Source organism: Haematobia irritans, chromosome 2 (genome assembly GCF_050003625.1).
Source record: "Haematobia irritans isolate KBUSLIRL chromosome 2, ASM5000362v1, whole genome shotgun sequence".
In the NCBI taxonomy this organism is placed as follows: Eukaryota; Metazoa; Arthropoda; class Insecta; order Diptera; family Muscidae; genus Haematobia; species Haematobia irritans.
In genome coordinates, this window is record NC_134398.1 from 187,668,677 (window position 1) to 187,686,495 (window position 17,819).

The following is a 17,819-nucleotide window of genomic DNA, read 5'->3' on the forward strand; positions in this document are numbered from 1 at the left end:
ATAGCTTGTTTCGTTCGGAAGTTAGCGTGATTTCAACAGACGGACGGACGGACGGACGGACGGACATGCTTAGATCGACTCAGAATTTCACCACGACCCAGAATATATATACTTTATGGGGTCTTATAGCAATATTTCGATGTGTTACAAACGGAATGACAAAGTTAATATACCCCCATCCTATGATGGAGGGTATAAAAATATAGCGATTTCCTGTGTGACTCATAAAAAAAACACAAAAATCGTTTAATGTAGAAAACATTTATTTCCCATAACCATCAGGTCATCTTAAATTACACAATGTTGTTGCTCTCTACTACAAACTAAAGGATGACACATCATTTCCAGAATTCAAGACCAATGTTTCCGGTGTAGTCGGTGCACCCAAACGAACCCATTCGCGTTTTAGACCAGCATCTGTACGGGCCGATTGGATGGCATGTTGCAGAGCAAATATAACACTAATCGCCAAACAGGTTGGAGGTTCAGAGCAGGCTTTAGTACTCATAAAACCACCCTTATTTTTAGAGCCTCTTAACATTTCAATACGAAAATCTATAGGAATATCTTTAGCTCCGGGTGGCTTATAGGTCCAGGTATTGTTGGTCAACAATTGACCAGTTTGACGATCGTATACCAACTGTTCAGTAACCCAATAACCTAGACCTTGAACAAAAGCTCCTTCAATTTGTCCAATATCAACATTGGGATTTAAACTTTCACCCACATCTTCAAGGATATCAACTCGCTTTATCAAGTGATTGCCGGTTAAAATATCCACCTGAACTTCAGTCAATCCAAGGCAATAAATATTATACGGAGGTATATCACCCACTTTATAATGATCACTGGCTATAAGATTCACAGAACGTTGCCATGCAGTTTGCACTATCTCTTGCCAGGAAGCATTTGGTTTCAAAGATTCTCGAATAGGTTTCAATCGTTCATTGAGGGTATTACAACATTTCCGTATGGCAAAGCCAATACATTCACTAGTCATCGAATTGGCACTAAATAAGGAATTGGCTCCATTTATAGAGTTGGTGGTCTCAATTTTCACCGAATCCAATGGTATGCCAAGGACATATGCAGCAACCTGAGCAGATTTTGTATTAACTCCTATTAGAGAAGAGATAGAGATTGAAATGATTTTAGTTTTACAAAAGATTCGCCAGACTTACCTTGACCCATTTCTATACCACCATGGGATATAACTACAGAGCCATCAGTATGATATATGGAAACAGTTGCTGGATATGTTCCAAATGGTGGAAAAGATTTATAAGGAAAGTCCATAATGGCCAGACCTAAACCTTTCTTCATCCAACGATTTTGTTGATTAAATTGGTCAATTTCCAAACGACGCTGCTTATATTCCGTTGTCCTAAGGAAACGGGGCAGGAGTTCCCGCATTCGATTACCTTCTTTTATGTTAATCATACGCGTATCGGCTGGATCAAGCTGGGCCATAAAAGCTATGTGCTCCATTATATTTTCTATCATGGCAGTACCTAAGGTAATAAATCAAGTGATATAACATATCCCTCTTTGTTATTACACTCGTTTTTATGATATTTTTAAATTAGGACTTTGTGCTTTTATAAACCGAATAAGATTTTGGAGAAATAGAATAGAGGAAGGTCCCCAACCTTTGTCCAAAGCTTGGATGTTGTTCGGATCAACATCTTCCCAACTGTTAATCCGAACCATTCATAGCTACAATTGCCTCATTTGGGATCTAAAGTTCCCGCCTAGAATTCTTAGGGTCGAGAGATCCACATCTGATATCTTCAGTTCTCCCATTGAAACCTTCGGATCTACAACTCCACCACTGAATTCTTCAAATTAGTGCTCTCACTAAGGTTTTCAATACCATCGCTGAGTTCTTCAGATCTATAGTTTCTCAATGAGTTTGTTTTGATCAACAAGAGACCCAAGATCATCTGATCTGCGCTCCCTATTGAGGGTTTCAGTGGTGGAATTGTAGGCCCAAGATCTTCGGATCCGCGCTCTCCACTGAGTTATTCGGCTCTACTGAGTTCTCTGGATCTACTCAAACTGAGTTTTTCGGATATACGCCCACTGAGTTATCCGGGTCTACAGTTCCCGCTTAGAGTTCTTCGGATCGACAGATCTGCAAGTGTGATCCTCAGATCTATAGTGTCCTCACTAAGATCTATAGTTCCCTCACTGAGTTCCTCAGATCTAGTCTCTCCCTGGGTTCTTTATATCTAAAGTTCCTCCACTGAAACCATCGGGCCTACGATTCCCCCACTGAGTTCTTCAGACATGCCCTCACTGAGGTCAACATTTTTATCGCTGACTTCTTCATATCTATAATCTCTCAATGATTTTTTTGGATCATCAGTTCCCCACTGAGTTCTTGGGATCACTAACTTCACTCACTAACTTCATCGAATCTACGTTCCTCACTGAATTCTTCGAATCTACCGTTGCTTCACAATTCCAATGGTGGAATTGTAGGCACGAGATATTCTGATCTGCACTCCCCACTCAGTTATTCGGATCTACCGCCACTCAGTCCTCTGGATCTAATCACACTGTTTTTCTTCGGATCTACGACCTCTGAGTTGTTCGGATCTACAGTTCTCCAACCGTAAATCAAACAACTGGGATCTACAATTGCCTCCACTGAGTTCTTCGGATCAACAGTTCCCGCTTAGAGTTCTTCAGATCGACAGATCCGCCACAAAGATCCTAAAGTCTCTCCCCCAGTTCTTTGGATATGCAGTTCCCCACCGACACCTACGTGCCTACAATTACACCACTCAGTTTTTCAGATCTGTAGTCCATCACTGAGGTTTTTAGATCTATAGTTCCCCACGAAGTCCTTCAGATCTACATTTCCTACTGAGTTCTTCGGTAGAGCTTATCGGATCCACAGATGCACCACTCAGATCTGCAGTTTCATCACTGTGTTCTTCAGATCTATAGATCCTCAATGAGTTCTTTGGATACACGGTTCCCCAAGGAGCTCTTCAGATCTACAGTTTACCACTAAGTTCTTCGGATCTACGTTTCGCTCTACGTTAGTCGGATCTTCCGCTGCCCCATTGAATTTTCGGATCTACCGTTGCTTTACCGAATTCTGCACTTGCCGCCTAGAGCTCTTGGGATTCACACAGCCACCGCTTAGATCTTCAGATCTACAATGTTCTTTAGATCTATAACCTGCCTAGAGTCCTTTGGATCGACACATTCTCTGAGATCTTCAAATCTATAGTGCCCTAATGAGATCTACAGTTCAATCACTGTCGTCACTGAATTCGTCAGATCTACAGTCTACCATCGAACCGCTTTCATACTTGAAGCTGCTACCGAAAGCTACTACAACACTAGTACCGAAGATGAGTCAGTCCACTTGTATGAGTTTCCCATAGAGTTACTAAGATCTACAGATACCTTCGGGTTATAATTGCACCACAGACGTCTTCAAATATACGGTTCTTCAAAAAAGTTTTCCGGATCCATATGAATTCTTCGGGTCTATAATTTTTTCATTTTCCGCTTACCTTCCATGTTACCTGGCGCTCGCATTGGCGTCGAACTTGGAGCATCTGTCAGCACAACATTACTCTCCAGACGTAGATTTCCATCCGTAAAGTTGTAACAACTACGAAAAGCTGTTTCACCATGAACAAGTGCTGGATATTCATTGGGACTGCAACCAGCATCACCGTAGTAAATATTCTGTAGACCTACAAGTCTACCATTCGTTTGTATATGGGCTTTATAATCAGATCGATAAGCCCATCTTTTGCCATTGCGATTCATCATAGATTCCAAGGATTGGACAAAGCGAATCGGTCGATTAAGTTTGTAGGCAGCTAAAGCTGCGGCACAAGCCACCAAATTACAGCGAGAAATTTTACCTCCAAAAGCACCACCTACATGGCGAACTTCCAATTGAACTGCAGCGACTTTAAGATTCAACATTTTCGCAATAACCGCTTGTGTATGGTTGATCCATTGTGTGGACGAGTAAACCTTTAAACCTTGTTCCTCAGGAATTACAATACAAGTTTGGGGTTCCATGGTGAAGTGATATTGAGGACCTATTTCGAATATACCATTGAATTCGATATCAGATGGTGCTGAAAGTTTCAGTTCTGTAATGGCTGATTTTAATTTGGTTTCAATTCGATCTTGTCGGCGATGAAGAAAAACATCCTCCATGGTAGGCATTATAATGGAGGAATCTCCGCTAGAGTATAAAACCGTAACCTTGTTAGTAGCTTTCTCAGCAATTGCTTTGCTCTCAGCCACTATTACTCCCAAAGGTTGATCGTAAAAACGTACTAAACCTCCAGTAAAAATCTCTTCAAGCTGATATTGTTGACTAGAATCGGTAAAAGAATTAATTCCAGGTATATCCTTGGCAGAGAAAAAGGCTACAACACCAGCTATTTTCAAGGCTTCAGAGGCATCAATCTTCTCAATCGTTTTTCCCACCTTAGTGGCTCCCACAAAAGCACAATGCAATGCATTGGATGATGTTATAAGATCATTCATATACTTGGCTTCACCGGAGCATTGAATTAAAGCTGCAAAAGAGAAAAGAAGACCTCATTGAAGGATGTGTATTCTCCCGGAATTTCCATTTACCTTCCAATTTCTGTACTGGCTGTGTGACTGGGTACACATTCTTATTTGTATCAAAAATCTGCTGGCCCGAAGATAGTTCTCGCTTCATTAAATGACCTCCACTAATGTATTCCTTGCGTACTCTATCTTTTGGAGCGATTTCCAAGAGAAATTTCAACATTAAACCACAAGCCAATTTCATGCGATATTCTGGTGATGTTTTAGGCAATATTGCATCAGGTTTTAGAGTTGCGGATAAAGTGGCGAAAAGTTTTGTAATCACTGCCTTATCATATATACACTGGCCTCTTAGCTTATCTTCGACAGCTGAGGCATGAACAAAATCTGGTCGTATGCCACCAAAACAGAGACGAGCATTTTTCACTGAACCCGTGGCCATCGATTCCAAATCCAAAAGAAATCCTGCATTCACATAGGCTATACAATTTTGGGCTCTCGGCATAATCTAAAGGAAAGAGAGATAATACTGTGAAGGGATTCAAGGAGATCGGTTAGCATAGAGCAGTATGATGATGGCATTGATATTTTTGTCTCTCTAGACCGTTGGAGAATATACTTTGGCCGATGACCGTCGCCGGGATGACGATTGCCATTGGAATACTCGACCCAAAAGATAATTGAGATTACAGTCACACCTTTTTGGAAATTTCGCATCAAAGAAAAAGTTTTATTATTATCTGGTCTGAAAGCTTAGACTTACTTTATATGATCGGAATATGTAGCGTTCCTTGGGTAATGCTGGTAGCTCAAAGCCTAAAATCAATGTTTTCGGTGTTTTAACATTCAAATATTCCTTCATGGAAAGTTTTTTCGACTTTCCATATGCTGTAGAAAATATTATGATTTCGGCATTTAGGGTCTCTAAGAGTAAGCAGACATCTGATGGAAAGTCTGGATGGGCATTTTTAATTGAAATATTTCCAGCCAATGTGCCATTCTAGAAAGAAAAATAAATAACATTTTTTATTTAAAATCAAAGATGGTATGTTAGTTCATATTTGCATATATGCAAAATTTTGGTGATGGGCGAATTTTCTAAGAGAATTTGGTAAAGAAGTAGAAAATTTAGTGAAAGTCGAATTTTCTTCAAAAATTTGGTGGTAGGCAAAATTCTCTTCCAAAATTTGGTAATAGCAAATTTTCTTAGTTGGTGAATGGCGAATTTTGGTAGAGAGCGAATTTTCTTAGAAAATTTGGTGAAGGGCACAATTTTTTTAGAAAATTTGGTGGTAGGCAGAATTTTCTTGGAAAATTTGATGAAGGGCGAATTTTCTTAGAGAATTTGGTAAAGGGCGAATTTTCTTAGAAAATTTGGTGAAGGGCGAATTTTCTTAGAAAATTTTGTGAAGGGCGAATTTTCTCAGAAAATTTGATGAAGGCTGAATTTTCTTAGAAAATTTGGTGAAGGGCGAATTTTCTTAGAAAATTTGGTGAAGGGCGAATTTTTTTTTCTTAGAAAATTTGGTGAAGGGCGAATTTTTTTCTTAGCAAATTTGGTGAAGGGCGAATTTTCTTAGAAAATTTGGTGAAGGGCGAATTTTCTTAGAAAATTTGGTGAAGGGCGAATTTTCTTAGAAAATTTGGTGAAGGGCGAATTTTCTTAGAAAATTTGCTGATAGGCAAAATTTTCTTAGAAAATTTGGTGATAGGCAAAATGTTCTTAGAAAATTTGGTGAAGGGCGAATTTTCTTAGAAAATTTGGTGAAGGGCGAATTTTCTTAGAAAATTTGCTGAAGGGCGAAATTTCTTAGAGAATTTGGTGAATGGCGAATTTTCTTAGCAAATTTGGTGCAGGACGAATTTTCTTAGAAAATTTGGTGAAGGGCGAATTTTCGTAGAAAATTTGGTGAAGGACGAATTTTCTTAGAAAATTTGAAGGGCGAATTTTTTTAGAAAATTTGGTGAAGGGCGAATTTTCTTAGAAAATTTGGTGATAGGCAAAATTTTCTTAGAAAATTTGGTGATAAGCTAAATTTTCTTAGAAAATTTGGTGAAGGGCGTATTTTCTTAGAAAATTTGGTGACAGGAAAATTTTCGTAGAAAATTTGGTGAGAGGCGAATTTTCTTAGAAAATTTGGTGAAGGGCGAATTTTCTTAGAAAATTTGGTGATATTTTCCCTAAAGAAAAAATTTCGACGGAATTTTCTATAAATCAAAATTGTCTATAGAATTTTCTCTAGACAAAATTTTAAGAAATTTTCTTAAAATTTCTTTGAAATTATAACTAAAGACACAATTCCTATAAAATTTTCTTTTAAGTAAACTTTTCAACGAAATTTCTCTAATGATACAAATTGTGTGCAGTTTTTTCTAAAGAAAACAGTTTTATGAAATTTGATAGAAATTTTCTCTAAAGACTATATATCAAAGATGTTTTTTTATACCCTGCGCCACACTGTGGAACAGGGTATTATAAGTTAGTGCATATGTTTGCAACACCCAGAAGGAGATGAGATAGACACATGGTGTCTTTGGCAAAAATGCTCAGGGTGGGCTCCTGAGACGATATAGCGATATCCGTCTGTCCGTCTGTCCGTGAACACATTTTTGTAATCAAAGTCTAGGTCGCAGTTTTAGTCCAATCGACTTCAAATTTGGCACAAGTATGTGTTTTGGCTCAGAATAGGTCCCTATTGATTTTGGAAGAAATCGGTTCAGATTTAGATATAGCTCCCATATATATCATTCGCCCGATATGGACTAATACGGTTCCAGAAGCCAGAGTTTTACCCGAATTTGGTTTAAATTTTGCACTAGGAGTACAATTACTAGTGTAGCTATGCGTGCCAAGTTTGGTTAAAATCGGTTCAGATTTAGATATATCTCCCATATATAGCTTTCGCCCGATTTACACTCATATGACCACAGAGGCCAATTTTTTGCTCCGATTTAGTTGAAATTTTGCGCAGGGAGTAGAATTAGCATTGTAGCTATGCGTGCCAAATTTAGTTGAAATCGGTTCAGATTTGTATATAGCTCCCATATATATGTTTTTCCGATTTCGGCAAAAATGGTCAAAATACCAATCCAATCTATCCAGATCGAGAGATATTTAAATATATGTATTTGGGACAAACCTTTATATATAGCCCCCAACACATTTGACGGATGTGATATGGTATCGAAAATTAGATCTACAAAGTGGTGCAGGGTATAATATAATCGGCCCCGCCCGACTTTAGACTTTCCTTACTTGTTTGTTTTTTTAATTTCTATGAAATTTCCTGTACAGATAAAATTTCTATGAAATTTTCTGTACAGATAAAATTTCTGTGTAATTTTTTCTACAGATAAAATTTCTATGAAATTTTCACATAAGACAAACATTCTACGAAATATTCTTTAAAGGGAAAACTTCTATCAAAATTTCTCTGAAGACAAAATGTGTGTGCAATTTTTTCTAAAGGAAAAAATTTGTGAAATTTTCTTTTAGAAATGATAAAACTTCTATGAAATTTTCTCTAAAGGCAAAATCTCTAGATTTTGTTTTTAATTTTCTATGAAATTTTCTCCAAAGACAAAATTTCTATGAAATTTTCTCCAAAGACAAATTTTCTATGAAATTTTCTCTACAGATAAAATTTCTATGAAATTTTCTCTAAAGAGAAAATTTGTGTGCAAGTTTTTCTAAAGAAAAAAATGTATGAAATTTTCTTTAAAGAAAACACAAAATTTCTACGAAACTTTTTCTAAAGGGAAAATTTCTATCAAATTTTATCTAAAGAAAAAAAATTATGTGCAATGTGTGGTAAGAATTTTCTCTAAAGACAATATCTCTGTGATTTTTTTTTTAAATTTCTACGAAATTTTCTCTAAAGACATAATTTCTACGAAATTTTCTCTAAAGACAAAATTTCTATGGAATTTTCTCTAAAGACAAAATTTTTATGAAATTTTCTCTAAAGGCAAAATTTCTATGAAATTTTCTCTAAAGACAAAATTTCTATAAAATTTTCTCTAAAGACAAGGTTAGGTTAGGTGGCAGCCCGATGTATCAGGCTCATTCAGACTATTCAGTCCATTGTGATACCACATTGGTGAACTTCTCTCTTATCACTGAGTGCTGCCCGATTCCATGTTAAGCTCAATGACAAGCGACCTCCTTTTTATAGCCGAGTCCGAACGGCGTTCCACATTGCAGTGAAACCACTTAGAGAAGCTTTGAAACCCTCAGAAATGTCACCAGCATTACTGAGGTGGGATAATCCACCGCTGAAAAACTTTTTGGTGTTCGGTCGAAGCAGGAATCGAACCCACGACCTTGTGTATGCAAGGCGGGCATGCTAACCATTGCACCACGGTGGCTCCCTCTCTAAAAACAAAATTCTTCTAAAAATTTTCTAAATACAAAATTTCTATGAAATTTTATCTAAAGACAAAATTTGTTTGAAATTTTATCAAAAGGATAAATTTCCATGAAGTTTTCTATAAAAACAAAATTTCGACGAAATTTTCTCCAAAGGTAAAATTTCTATGAGATTATCTCTATCGGCTAAATTTCTAAGAAGTTTTCTACAAGAGCAAAATTTCTAGGAATTTTTTTCCAAGGGCAAAATTTCTAACAAATTTGCTATAAAGCCAAAATAACAAGTTTTCTCTAAAGACTAAAAAAAAATTTGTTTATATAGGACAAACTAAATGTTGGTTCAAATGGGGGGCTATATACGCAATTATGGACGAATATGGAAATCTTTTTGCATGCTATTGATATGACGAACCAAATTTCAACGGAAGTAGACTGACATTTTATATCGAATTTCAAACACATTTAAGCCTCAAGAAACCAAATCTACACCCAGAGAAGGAATATGATCACCTCAAACATGTTTTAAGAGCAAAATGTTATTTTTGGATGTGAGCATGTAACATGGTTTTCGCAACCATGTTATTTTCTCTGAAATCATGTATCTGTTTTCGGCAAGCAGGTTATATTTGCCGAGAGAATAACATTTTAGTGACAAACATGTTACATGGTCACTATACAAAAATAACATTTTGCTCTTGAAACATGTTTGAGGTGATCATATTCCTTCTCTGCATGTATGGTTCGATTAATAAAACGCCTAAACCAAAAGTGGTCCCCAATGTCCCATATACCATGACTTCAACAGACGAGCGGGTAGAAGGACAACCAATACGTCGATGTATTACACACTGAATGACTCAGCTAGTAGACTTCGCATAGTGGAGGGTATAAAAAATTTCATTCAATATTTGAAAGAAACACTTCAAAATTGCTATCCATCAAAAATGTCTTAAATTCCACAATTCACAAAACTACTCACATTTCTCACCGGAACATTGGCAATTAAATCGAAATGCTGCCAGAGTTCATGGCAATATTCGAAACCAGATTCCCTCGAAACTTTTGAAAATATCTCCATAGTCTCTGATAGCGTTAGATTGGCACCTAATGTCAATTTATCCTTGGTCAATTGGTACTCTTTCAATTTTTTCACACAATGAATATCAATGAAATATTTTATCCGATCAGATTTTCGATAGAAACAATGTCCGGTATTACCACCAACGAGCATATATTCGTCATCCAATGGTAATTTCTCGAGAATCGTTATTAATTCATCAAAATTTTGAGGCCAAAACCATTGAATACCATCATTGTAGGTAACAAAACGTAAAGCTGGGCTGCAGTTGCTAGAGCATATCAATCCCTTACCACTCTTAGGACATTTCTTACTGACTAAATCCTCAATGTCTTGACATTCATTGGGTATCTTTATGTTACTATCTGATGCAAATGATTTCATGGCATCCAATATGGAACGATATCCTGTACAACGACATATATTGCCGCTGAATGAATTCTCAATTTCTTGCATACTCAGGTTCGATCCTTTTGACTCCATTAAGCTGTACATACTCATCACAAATCCAGGACTACAGTAACCACATTGAGTGGCATTCAATTGAGCCATACGTTTTTGTATGGCATGATAGCCATCGCGTTGATTACCGATACCCTCACAGGTAGTTATCTCCCAAGAACCACAAGTATTCAATAAGGTAAGGCACTGCAAACGGAAGGAAGATATTATTAGATCTTTGGACAAGGTGCTTCTAATCAATAAAATTCTGTTCTATACTTCTATATTTCTTTCTTACTTGTCGTCGTTATTGAAACTTACCGAATTGGCAGACCATGTTCTCATATCCCCAGTCACAGGATGTCTACCCCTAATGGAGACCACACAAGCACCACATCCACCCTCCAAGCACATATACTTGGTACCCGTTAATTGGGCATGATCACGGATAAAGGTATTCAATGTTATATCGGGAGACAAGGATGTAGGATTTACTAAAATTTAGAAAATTTTTTAAATTTATTTATTAATAATTTTTTAATTTAACTAAAAACCTTAAATTTCTTCCCTCACCCGTATATGAATTTCCATTAATTTTGAATGAAACTACAGCCTCTGGTAAATTCAGTAGCTTATTTGCTTCATCTCCTCCTAAGAGATTATCTGTAATTTTCTTCATATTTTTATAGCATGCCGACTGCGATAACTCATCGACTATGCCTTTGCCACAATTAGCACCACATAAAATGTCTTTGTGCATACACGGCTTAAATTCGCCTTTTTCTTCAGTTAAAGGTTTACTTGTTTCACTTCCCATAACTTGAACGCTTCTATTTAGTTTGTTTTTTGGGGATTTTGTCAGCCACCACTAATCTCAGACTTGTTGTTTTGTGGAATGCATTTAGAATAGAGATACAATTTTAGATACTCGAAACCAGTTCATTTGTTAAAAGCTTTTAATTATTTCTTTTTTATGTTTTGTTTCTTTGTACATTTTAAATTTCTTCTGCTTGTGTGTAAAACGTGAACGACTTTTATTGAATAGATAATTTAATTATTTTAACAACCAACAAAAACGAGCCATTCGAAAAATTAATTTGGTTTAGTGTTAAATTTGTCCCTATAGACAATGTAAGGTGTGTTACGGTGGATACAAAATAATAGGGCCTTTTTAATAGATTTATTAAACTGCTTTATTTAGCGTGGCTAATACATTTTCTCCAAAAATACATTTCTATGAATTTTTTACTATAATCAAAATATTAATAAATTTTTTTAACAAAACTTTCCAAAAACAATATTTAACAAGTAACAAGCCGTAAGTTCGGCCAGGTCGAAGCTTATGTACCCTCCACCATGGATTGCGTAGAAACTTCTACACACAAAAAAAATTTTTTTGATTTCAATCACGAAAATCGCGGTTTCAATCATTTTTTAATTGAAATGTCTTCAATCACGAAAATGATAGTATCAATCACCCATTTTGATTGAAAACCAACACGATTTTCAATTAAAAATGTAATTGACTTTTGTCACGGAATCAATTAATTGTGTGATTGAATCAATTAAAAACGTGATTGATTTTTAACATAAAATTCAATCACAGTTTTAATTGAATCAATTAAAATTTTAATTAATTTCGCGACAAAAATCAATCAACTATTTGATTCATTCAATTAAATAATTAATTGAAATTGGCTATAAATTTCAATCAAAAAATTTATATATTGCGACCCCAAAATCGTATTTAATTTTATTTGAAATAAAAGAAAATATGTGTTTCTTATAAAACATATTTAATATTTTATTATTTTTTGAATTATGCAATAGACAAATAAATTTGGTTCTTGTCATTTGTGGTTTGTTCTAACATAACTTACTAATACAATTACATAAATTATATAAATCATTATCTTCCTTATAATAATAACCATGTTAGCATGGTCCTTCTAATATGTAGATGCGCCTAGATTTCCAATAAGTCAGCAGCCTGTAAGCTAAATTAGTTTTTCTGAAAGTAAACAGAATAATTCGAATTTAATTTTGTTAAATTAAAAGTTAATTTTGTTAAACATTACCTGCATAGAATATCAAGTTCAATTCTTAGTTCCAGGTTGATTATTTATAATCTTCTTTTGCAGTTGTAGTCTTTTAGCATAAAAAGGTGTATTAAGGAGCTCGGTAATTTAATTTTAGTAACAATTCCTTTCCAAAATTTCCGCACATTGAAATCGTCTATTAAAATTTGAACCAATCATAGACAAAAATAATGGGAAAGCAATGTAATATTTGGTATTATATTGATGATACTTTGCAAATTCTAAAAATAGAAAAAATATATAAATGGGAAATACATATTTTTATTATTTTCGGATATTTTTCATATTTTTAAATCCAAAAGAAAGAACTTTTTTACCATTACATAATTCAGCTCATTAGTTTATATATCAGATATACTGCTCTCTACTTGGGTTCAAACTGAAAAAGGCAGGTAAAACAAAAATACAATTTAATGCCAACGCCACTTCGCAACTTCAAGGTGAATCTTCCAACAAACCCATACCGCTCTTGGTTTTAAGAAAACTAGGAGTGAAAAAAATTATAATTTTAAAAGATCAATACGGTACCCACTTTTTTGTTGCAAACATATTCTTACATATTTGATAAAATGATGGGATTGATTGGTCAATTTCACGAAATAAAATTGGTTACTAAAAGAAATGAATAAAAAATATATTATTTTAGTCCGTTTAATGTAAACAGGCTTCAATGGAAAACGGTATTCATATTTCACAATTTCTTACCTTCAATAAACGTAGATTGTTTTCCATTTTTACAATACCACAAAACATAAACACAGGTAATTTCAAATGCGTTCTCTCATATATTTTTCAAACCTTTACCACGTGGCCATTTGTTGTTGCACACTTTATTTATTTCAACCCTTTGCTATGATTTGTTGTTGCGTTCAAAATATTTATGTACACATTTTCAATGCAGCAGACAGAATGTCGCCAATCATGTTTTTCAATTTACGCGAAAAACAAAAACCCAACCGTTCGTTACAAGTTACTTCTACAGACTGATCTCTCCATCATACAATGTTGAATAAATACCCATTCTCTTGTTCTCTTTTCGTTCTTTCCATTGCTCAAAATTATTCAATTTCAATCACAAAAGTGATTGGATCAATCACATGTGTAATTGGAAACGGACAAAATTTCAATAACGTTTGTAATTGCAAATTATTTCCGAATTGATTAACAAATTGATTGAATCAATTAATGTTTTAATTGGAAACGTAACAAATATCAATCATTTTTTTAATTCGGTTTTATTCGGATTTGATTAAATAATTAATTGAATCAATTAACATATTAATTGAATCCGTTTCCAAATTCAATTAAGTGTTTAATTGAAAAAATGTTGGTGATAATTTTTTGTGTGTACTGAATACTGTCATCCACAATCGAATTACTTGGGTTGCGGTAACACTTGCCGATGGCAAGGTATTTTAAAACTTCCAAACACCGTCTTCTAAATTGCAAGGTAGTCCATACGTAGTATAAATTAAACTAAAAATGGCCGATTAAATACGTATGTAATTAAGTTTGACAAAATTTTGTATAGAAATACAATTTTGATAAAAGTTTCTATAGAAATAAAATTTTGACAAAATAAAATTTGGACAAAATTTTCTATAGAAATAAAATTTCAACAAAATTTTCTATAGAAATAATATTTTAACAAAATTTTCTATATAAATAAAATTTTGTCAAAATTTTCTATAGAATTAAAATTTCAACAAAATTTTCTATAGAAAAAAAATTTTGACAAAAATTTCTATAGAAATAAAATTTTGAAAAAAATGTTCTATACAAATAAAATTTTGACAAAATTTTCAATAAAATTAAAATTTTGACAACATTCTCTATAAAATTAAAATTTTGCCAAAATTTTCTACAGAAATGAAGTGTGACAAAATTTTCTATAGGAATAACATTTTGAAAAAATTTTCTATAGAAATAAAATTTTGACAAAATTTTCTATAGAAATAAAATTTTGACAAAATTTTCTATAGAAATAAAATTTTGGTAGATTATTTTTGGCTCGAGTGGCAACCATGATTATGAACCGATATGGACCATTTTTTGTGTGATTGGGGATCGGCTATATATAACTATAGACCGATATGGACCAAATTTGGCATGGTTATTAGCGGCCACATACTAACACCACGTTGCAAATTTCAACCGGATCGGATGATTTTTACTCCTCCATGAGGCTCCGGAGGACAAATCTGGGGATCGGTTTATATGGGGGCTATATATAATTATGGACCGATATGGACCAATTGTTGCACGGTTGTTAGAGACCATATATTAACACCACTTACCAAATTTCAACCGGATAGGATAAATTTTGCTCCTGCAAGCGGCTCGGGAGGTCAAATCTGGGCATCGTTTTATATGGGGGCTATATATAATTATGGACTGATATGGACCAATTTTTGCATGGTTGTTAGAGAGGGAGCCACCGTGGTGCAATGGTTAGCATGCCTGCCTTGCATATGCAAGGTCGTGGGTTCGATTCCTGCTTTGACCGAACACCAAAAAGTTTTTCAGCGGTGGATTATCCCACCTCAGTAATGGTGGTGACATTTCTGAGGGTTTCAAAACTTCTCTAAGTGGTTTCACTGCAATGTGGAACGCCGTTCGGACTCGGTTATAAAAAGGAGGTCCCTTGTCATTTGCTTAACATGGAATCGGGCAACACTCAGTGATAAGAGAGAAGTTCACCAATGTTGTATCACAATGGACTGAATAGTCTAAGTGAGCCTGATAAATCGGGCTGCCACCTAACCTAACCTAGAGACCATATACTAACACCAATTTCAACCGGATCGGATGAATTTTGCTCCTCTAAGAGGCTGCAAAGGTCAAATCTGGGGATCGGTTTATATAGGGGCTATATATAATTATAGTTCGATGTGGATGTGGTTGTTATAGACCCTATACTTATACTATATACCAAATTTCAGCCGGATTGGATGAAATTTGCTTCTCTTAGAGGGTCCGCAAACCAAATCTGGTGATCGGTTTATATGGGGGCTATATATAATTATGGACCGATATGGACCAATTTTTGCATGGTTGTTAGAGACCATATACTAACACCTCGTACCAAATTTCAGCTGGATCGACTAAATTTGGCTCCTCCAAGAGGCTCCGGAGGTTAAATCTGGGGATCGGTTTATATGTGGGCTATATATAATTATGGACCGATATGGACCAATTTTTGCATGGTTGTTAGAGACCATATACAGCTTAAGCTGAACAATAACAAAACAAAACGAATGAAAGAAGATGAAGCATTTTTCTCTAATTACAAAATTTCTCTACAGAAATTGTAATGGATATATAATAAATTGTACAATAATCGAAATAAAAAAATAAAAAAAAAAACATTATATGAAATTTTCTCTAAACACAAAATTTCTATGAAATTTTCTTTAAAGTTTTTTTCTTCGAAATACTAAATTTTTAGGAAATTTTAAAAATTTCTATAACATTTTCTGAAAAGACAATATTTCTAAGAAATTTTCTCAAAAGACAAAACTTCTATGAACTATGAAATTTTCGGAAAAAGCTAATTTTTACAAAATTTTTTCCTAAAAAAATTCTATAAAATTTACTCTAAAGAAAAAGATTATGTGGAATTTTGTATAGCGACAAATTATCTATGAAATTTTCTCTAACAACCAAATGCTATGAAAATTTCTATAAAGACAAAATTTCTATGAAATTTTCTCTAAAGATAAAAAAATTTATGAAATTTTCTCTAAAAACATAATTTCTATGAAACTTAAAACCGAATTTCTAGAATTTTTTTCGAATTGCAAAATTTCTGAAGACAAAATTTCTAAGAAATTTTCTATAAAAACAAAACTTCTGTGAAATTCTCTCAATACACAAAATTTCTAAAAAATTTTCTCTAAAAACATAATTCTAGGAAAATTTCTCAATTTGCTCTGACTTTCTATGTTAAGAAACTGAATCTAAAGACAACCTTTCTATCAAATCTGTCTTTGAAATTTTCTCTAAAGGAAAAATTTCTAAACACAAAATTTCTAGGAAAATTTCTTGAAAGATAAAATTTCGCTGAAAATTTCTCTTAACAGAAACTTTCTAAGAATATTTCTCTACAGACAAATTTTGTAAGAAATTTTCTTGAAAGTCAAACTTTCTATGAATTTTTCGTGAACGACACAATTTCTAAAAATTTTTCTCTAAAGACATAAGTTCAATGAAATTTTCTCCAAAGACAGAATTTCTGTCAATTTTTTCTCTAAAGACAGAATTGCTATAAAATTTTCTCTAAAAACAAAATTTCTGTAAAATTTTCTGTTAAGACCGAATTTCTATGAAATTTTCTTTAAAGACAAAATCTCTATGAAATTTTCTCTACAGACAACATCTCTATGAAATTTTCTTTAAAGACAAAATTTTTATGAATTTTTCGTTAAACACAAAATTTTTATGAAATTTTCTCCAAAGACAAGATTTCTATGAAATGTTCTTTTAAGAAAAAAATTCTATGAACTTTTCTTTAAACATAAAATTTTAGTGACTTTTTTCCAAAAGACAAAATTTCTATGAAATTTTCTCTAAAGACAAAATTTCTATGAAATTTTCTCTAACCACAAAATTTCTATGAAATTTTCCCTAAAGACAAAATATCTATGAAATTTTCCCTAAAGACAAAATTTCTTTTCTCTAAAGAGAAAAAATTCAGGGAGGTTCAAGTGTAGTTCACTTTGGGTTGAGTGAATTACCCGAATTTATTCTGATAATTGGTTGATAGTTTTGCTGCAAGTAGAGGATGCTGATGAGGAATGTGGTAATTCCGAAACAGCTGTACATCCAACCATCTTGCAGTCTATAGGGCTTTGCCCAAATAAATTTGACAAGCATACTTTTCCTCTGTTGGTTAAGCTACACTTGTAGTTTAGTCAATGCATGGCTTTAAGCTGAGATCAAAAACAACAATAACGATTGAAGAGAAGCCAACAATAACAAACAAAACGAATAAAGACAAAATTTTTATGAAATTTTCTCTAAAGACAGAATTTCTGTGTATTTTTTTTTTTTCTAAAAACAGAATTTTGAAATTATATCTAAAGACAAAATTTCTATGAAATTTTCCCTAAAGACAAAATTTCTATGAAATTTTCTCTAACGACACAATTTCTATGAAATTTTCTATGAACTTTTCCCTAAAGACAAAATTTCTATGAAATTTTCCCTAAAGAAAAAATGTCTATGAAATTTTCCTAAAGATAACAATTTTTTGAAATTTTCTCTAAAA

General features: G+C 33.8%; 1 protein-coding gene across 1 annotated transcript; it reads right to left on the reverse strand.

Annotated features, from left to right (window-relative positions):
- Positions 1–245: 245 nt before the first annotated feature.
- On the reverse strand, positions 246–11,347 carry LOC142226822 (uncharacterized). The gene is made up of 8 exons (XM_075297049.1): positions 11,025–11,347; positions 10,773–10,945; positions 9,912–10,658; positions 5,327–5,563; positions 4,627–5,071; positions 3,534–4,565; positions 1,182–1,511; positions 246–1,119 (listed from the first exon to the last, which is right to left on the reverse strand). Exons 1-8 carry the CDS (start codon positions 11,266–11,268, stop codon positions 317–319), a joined length of 4,011 nt encoding a protein of 1,336 aa, XP_075153164.1. The 5' UTR covers positions 11,269–11,347; the 3' UTR covers positions 246–316.
- Positions 11,348–17,819: the final 6,472 nt, after the last annotated feature.

Coding starts and splice junctions, on each gene's coding strand:
- LOC142226822 (XM_075297049.1), bottom strand. CDS start 11,268: ATGGGAAGTGAAACAAGTAAACCTTTAACTGAAGAAAAAGGCGAATTT. Junction 5,072..5,326: donor ACATATTCCGATCATATAAA/GTAAGTCTAAGC, acceptor TCTTTCCTTTAG/ATTATGCCGAGAGCCCAAAA. Junction 1,512..3,533: donor AGCGCCAGGTAACATGGAAG/GTAAGCGGAAAA, acceptor TTATTACCTTAG/GTACTGCCATGATAGAAAAT.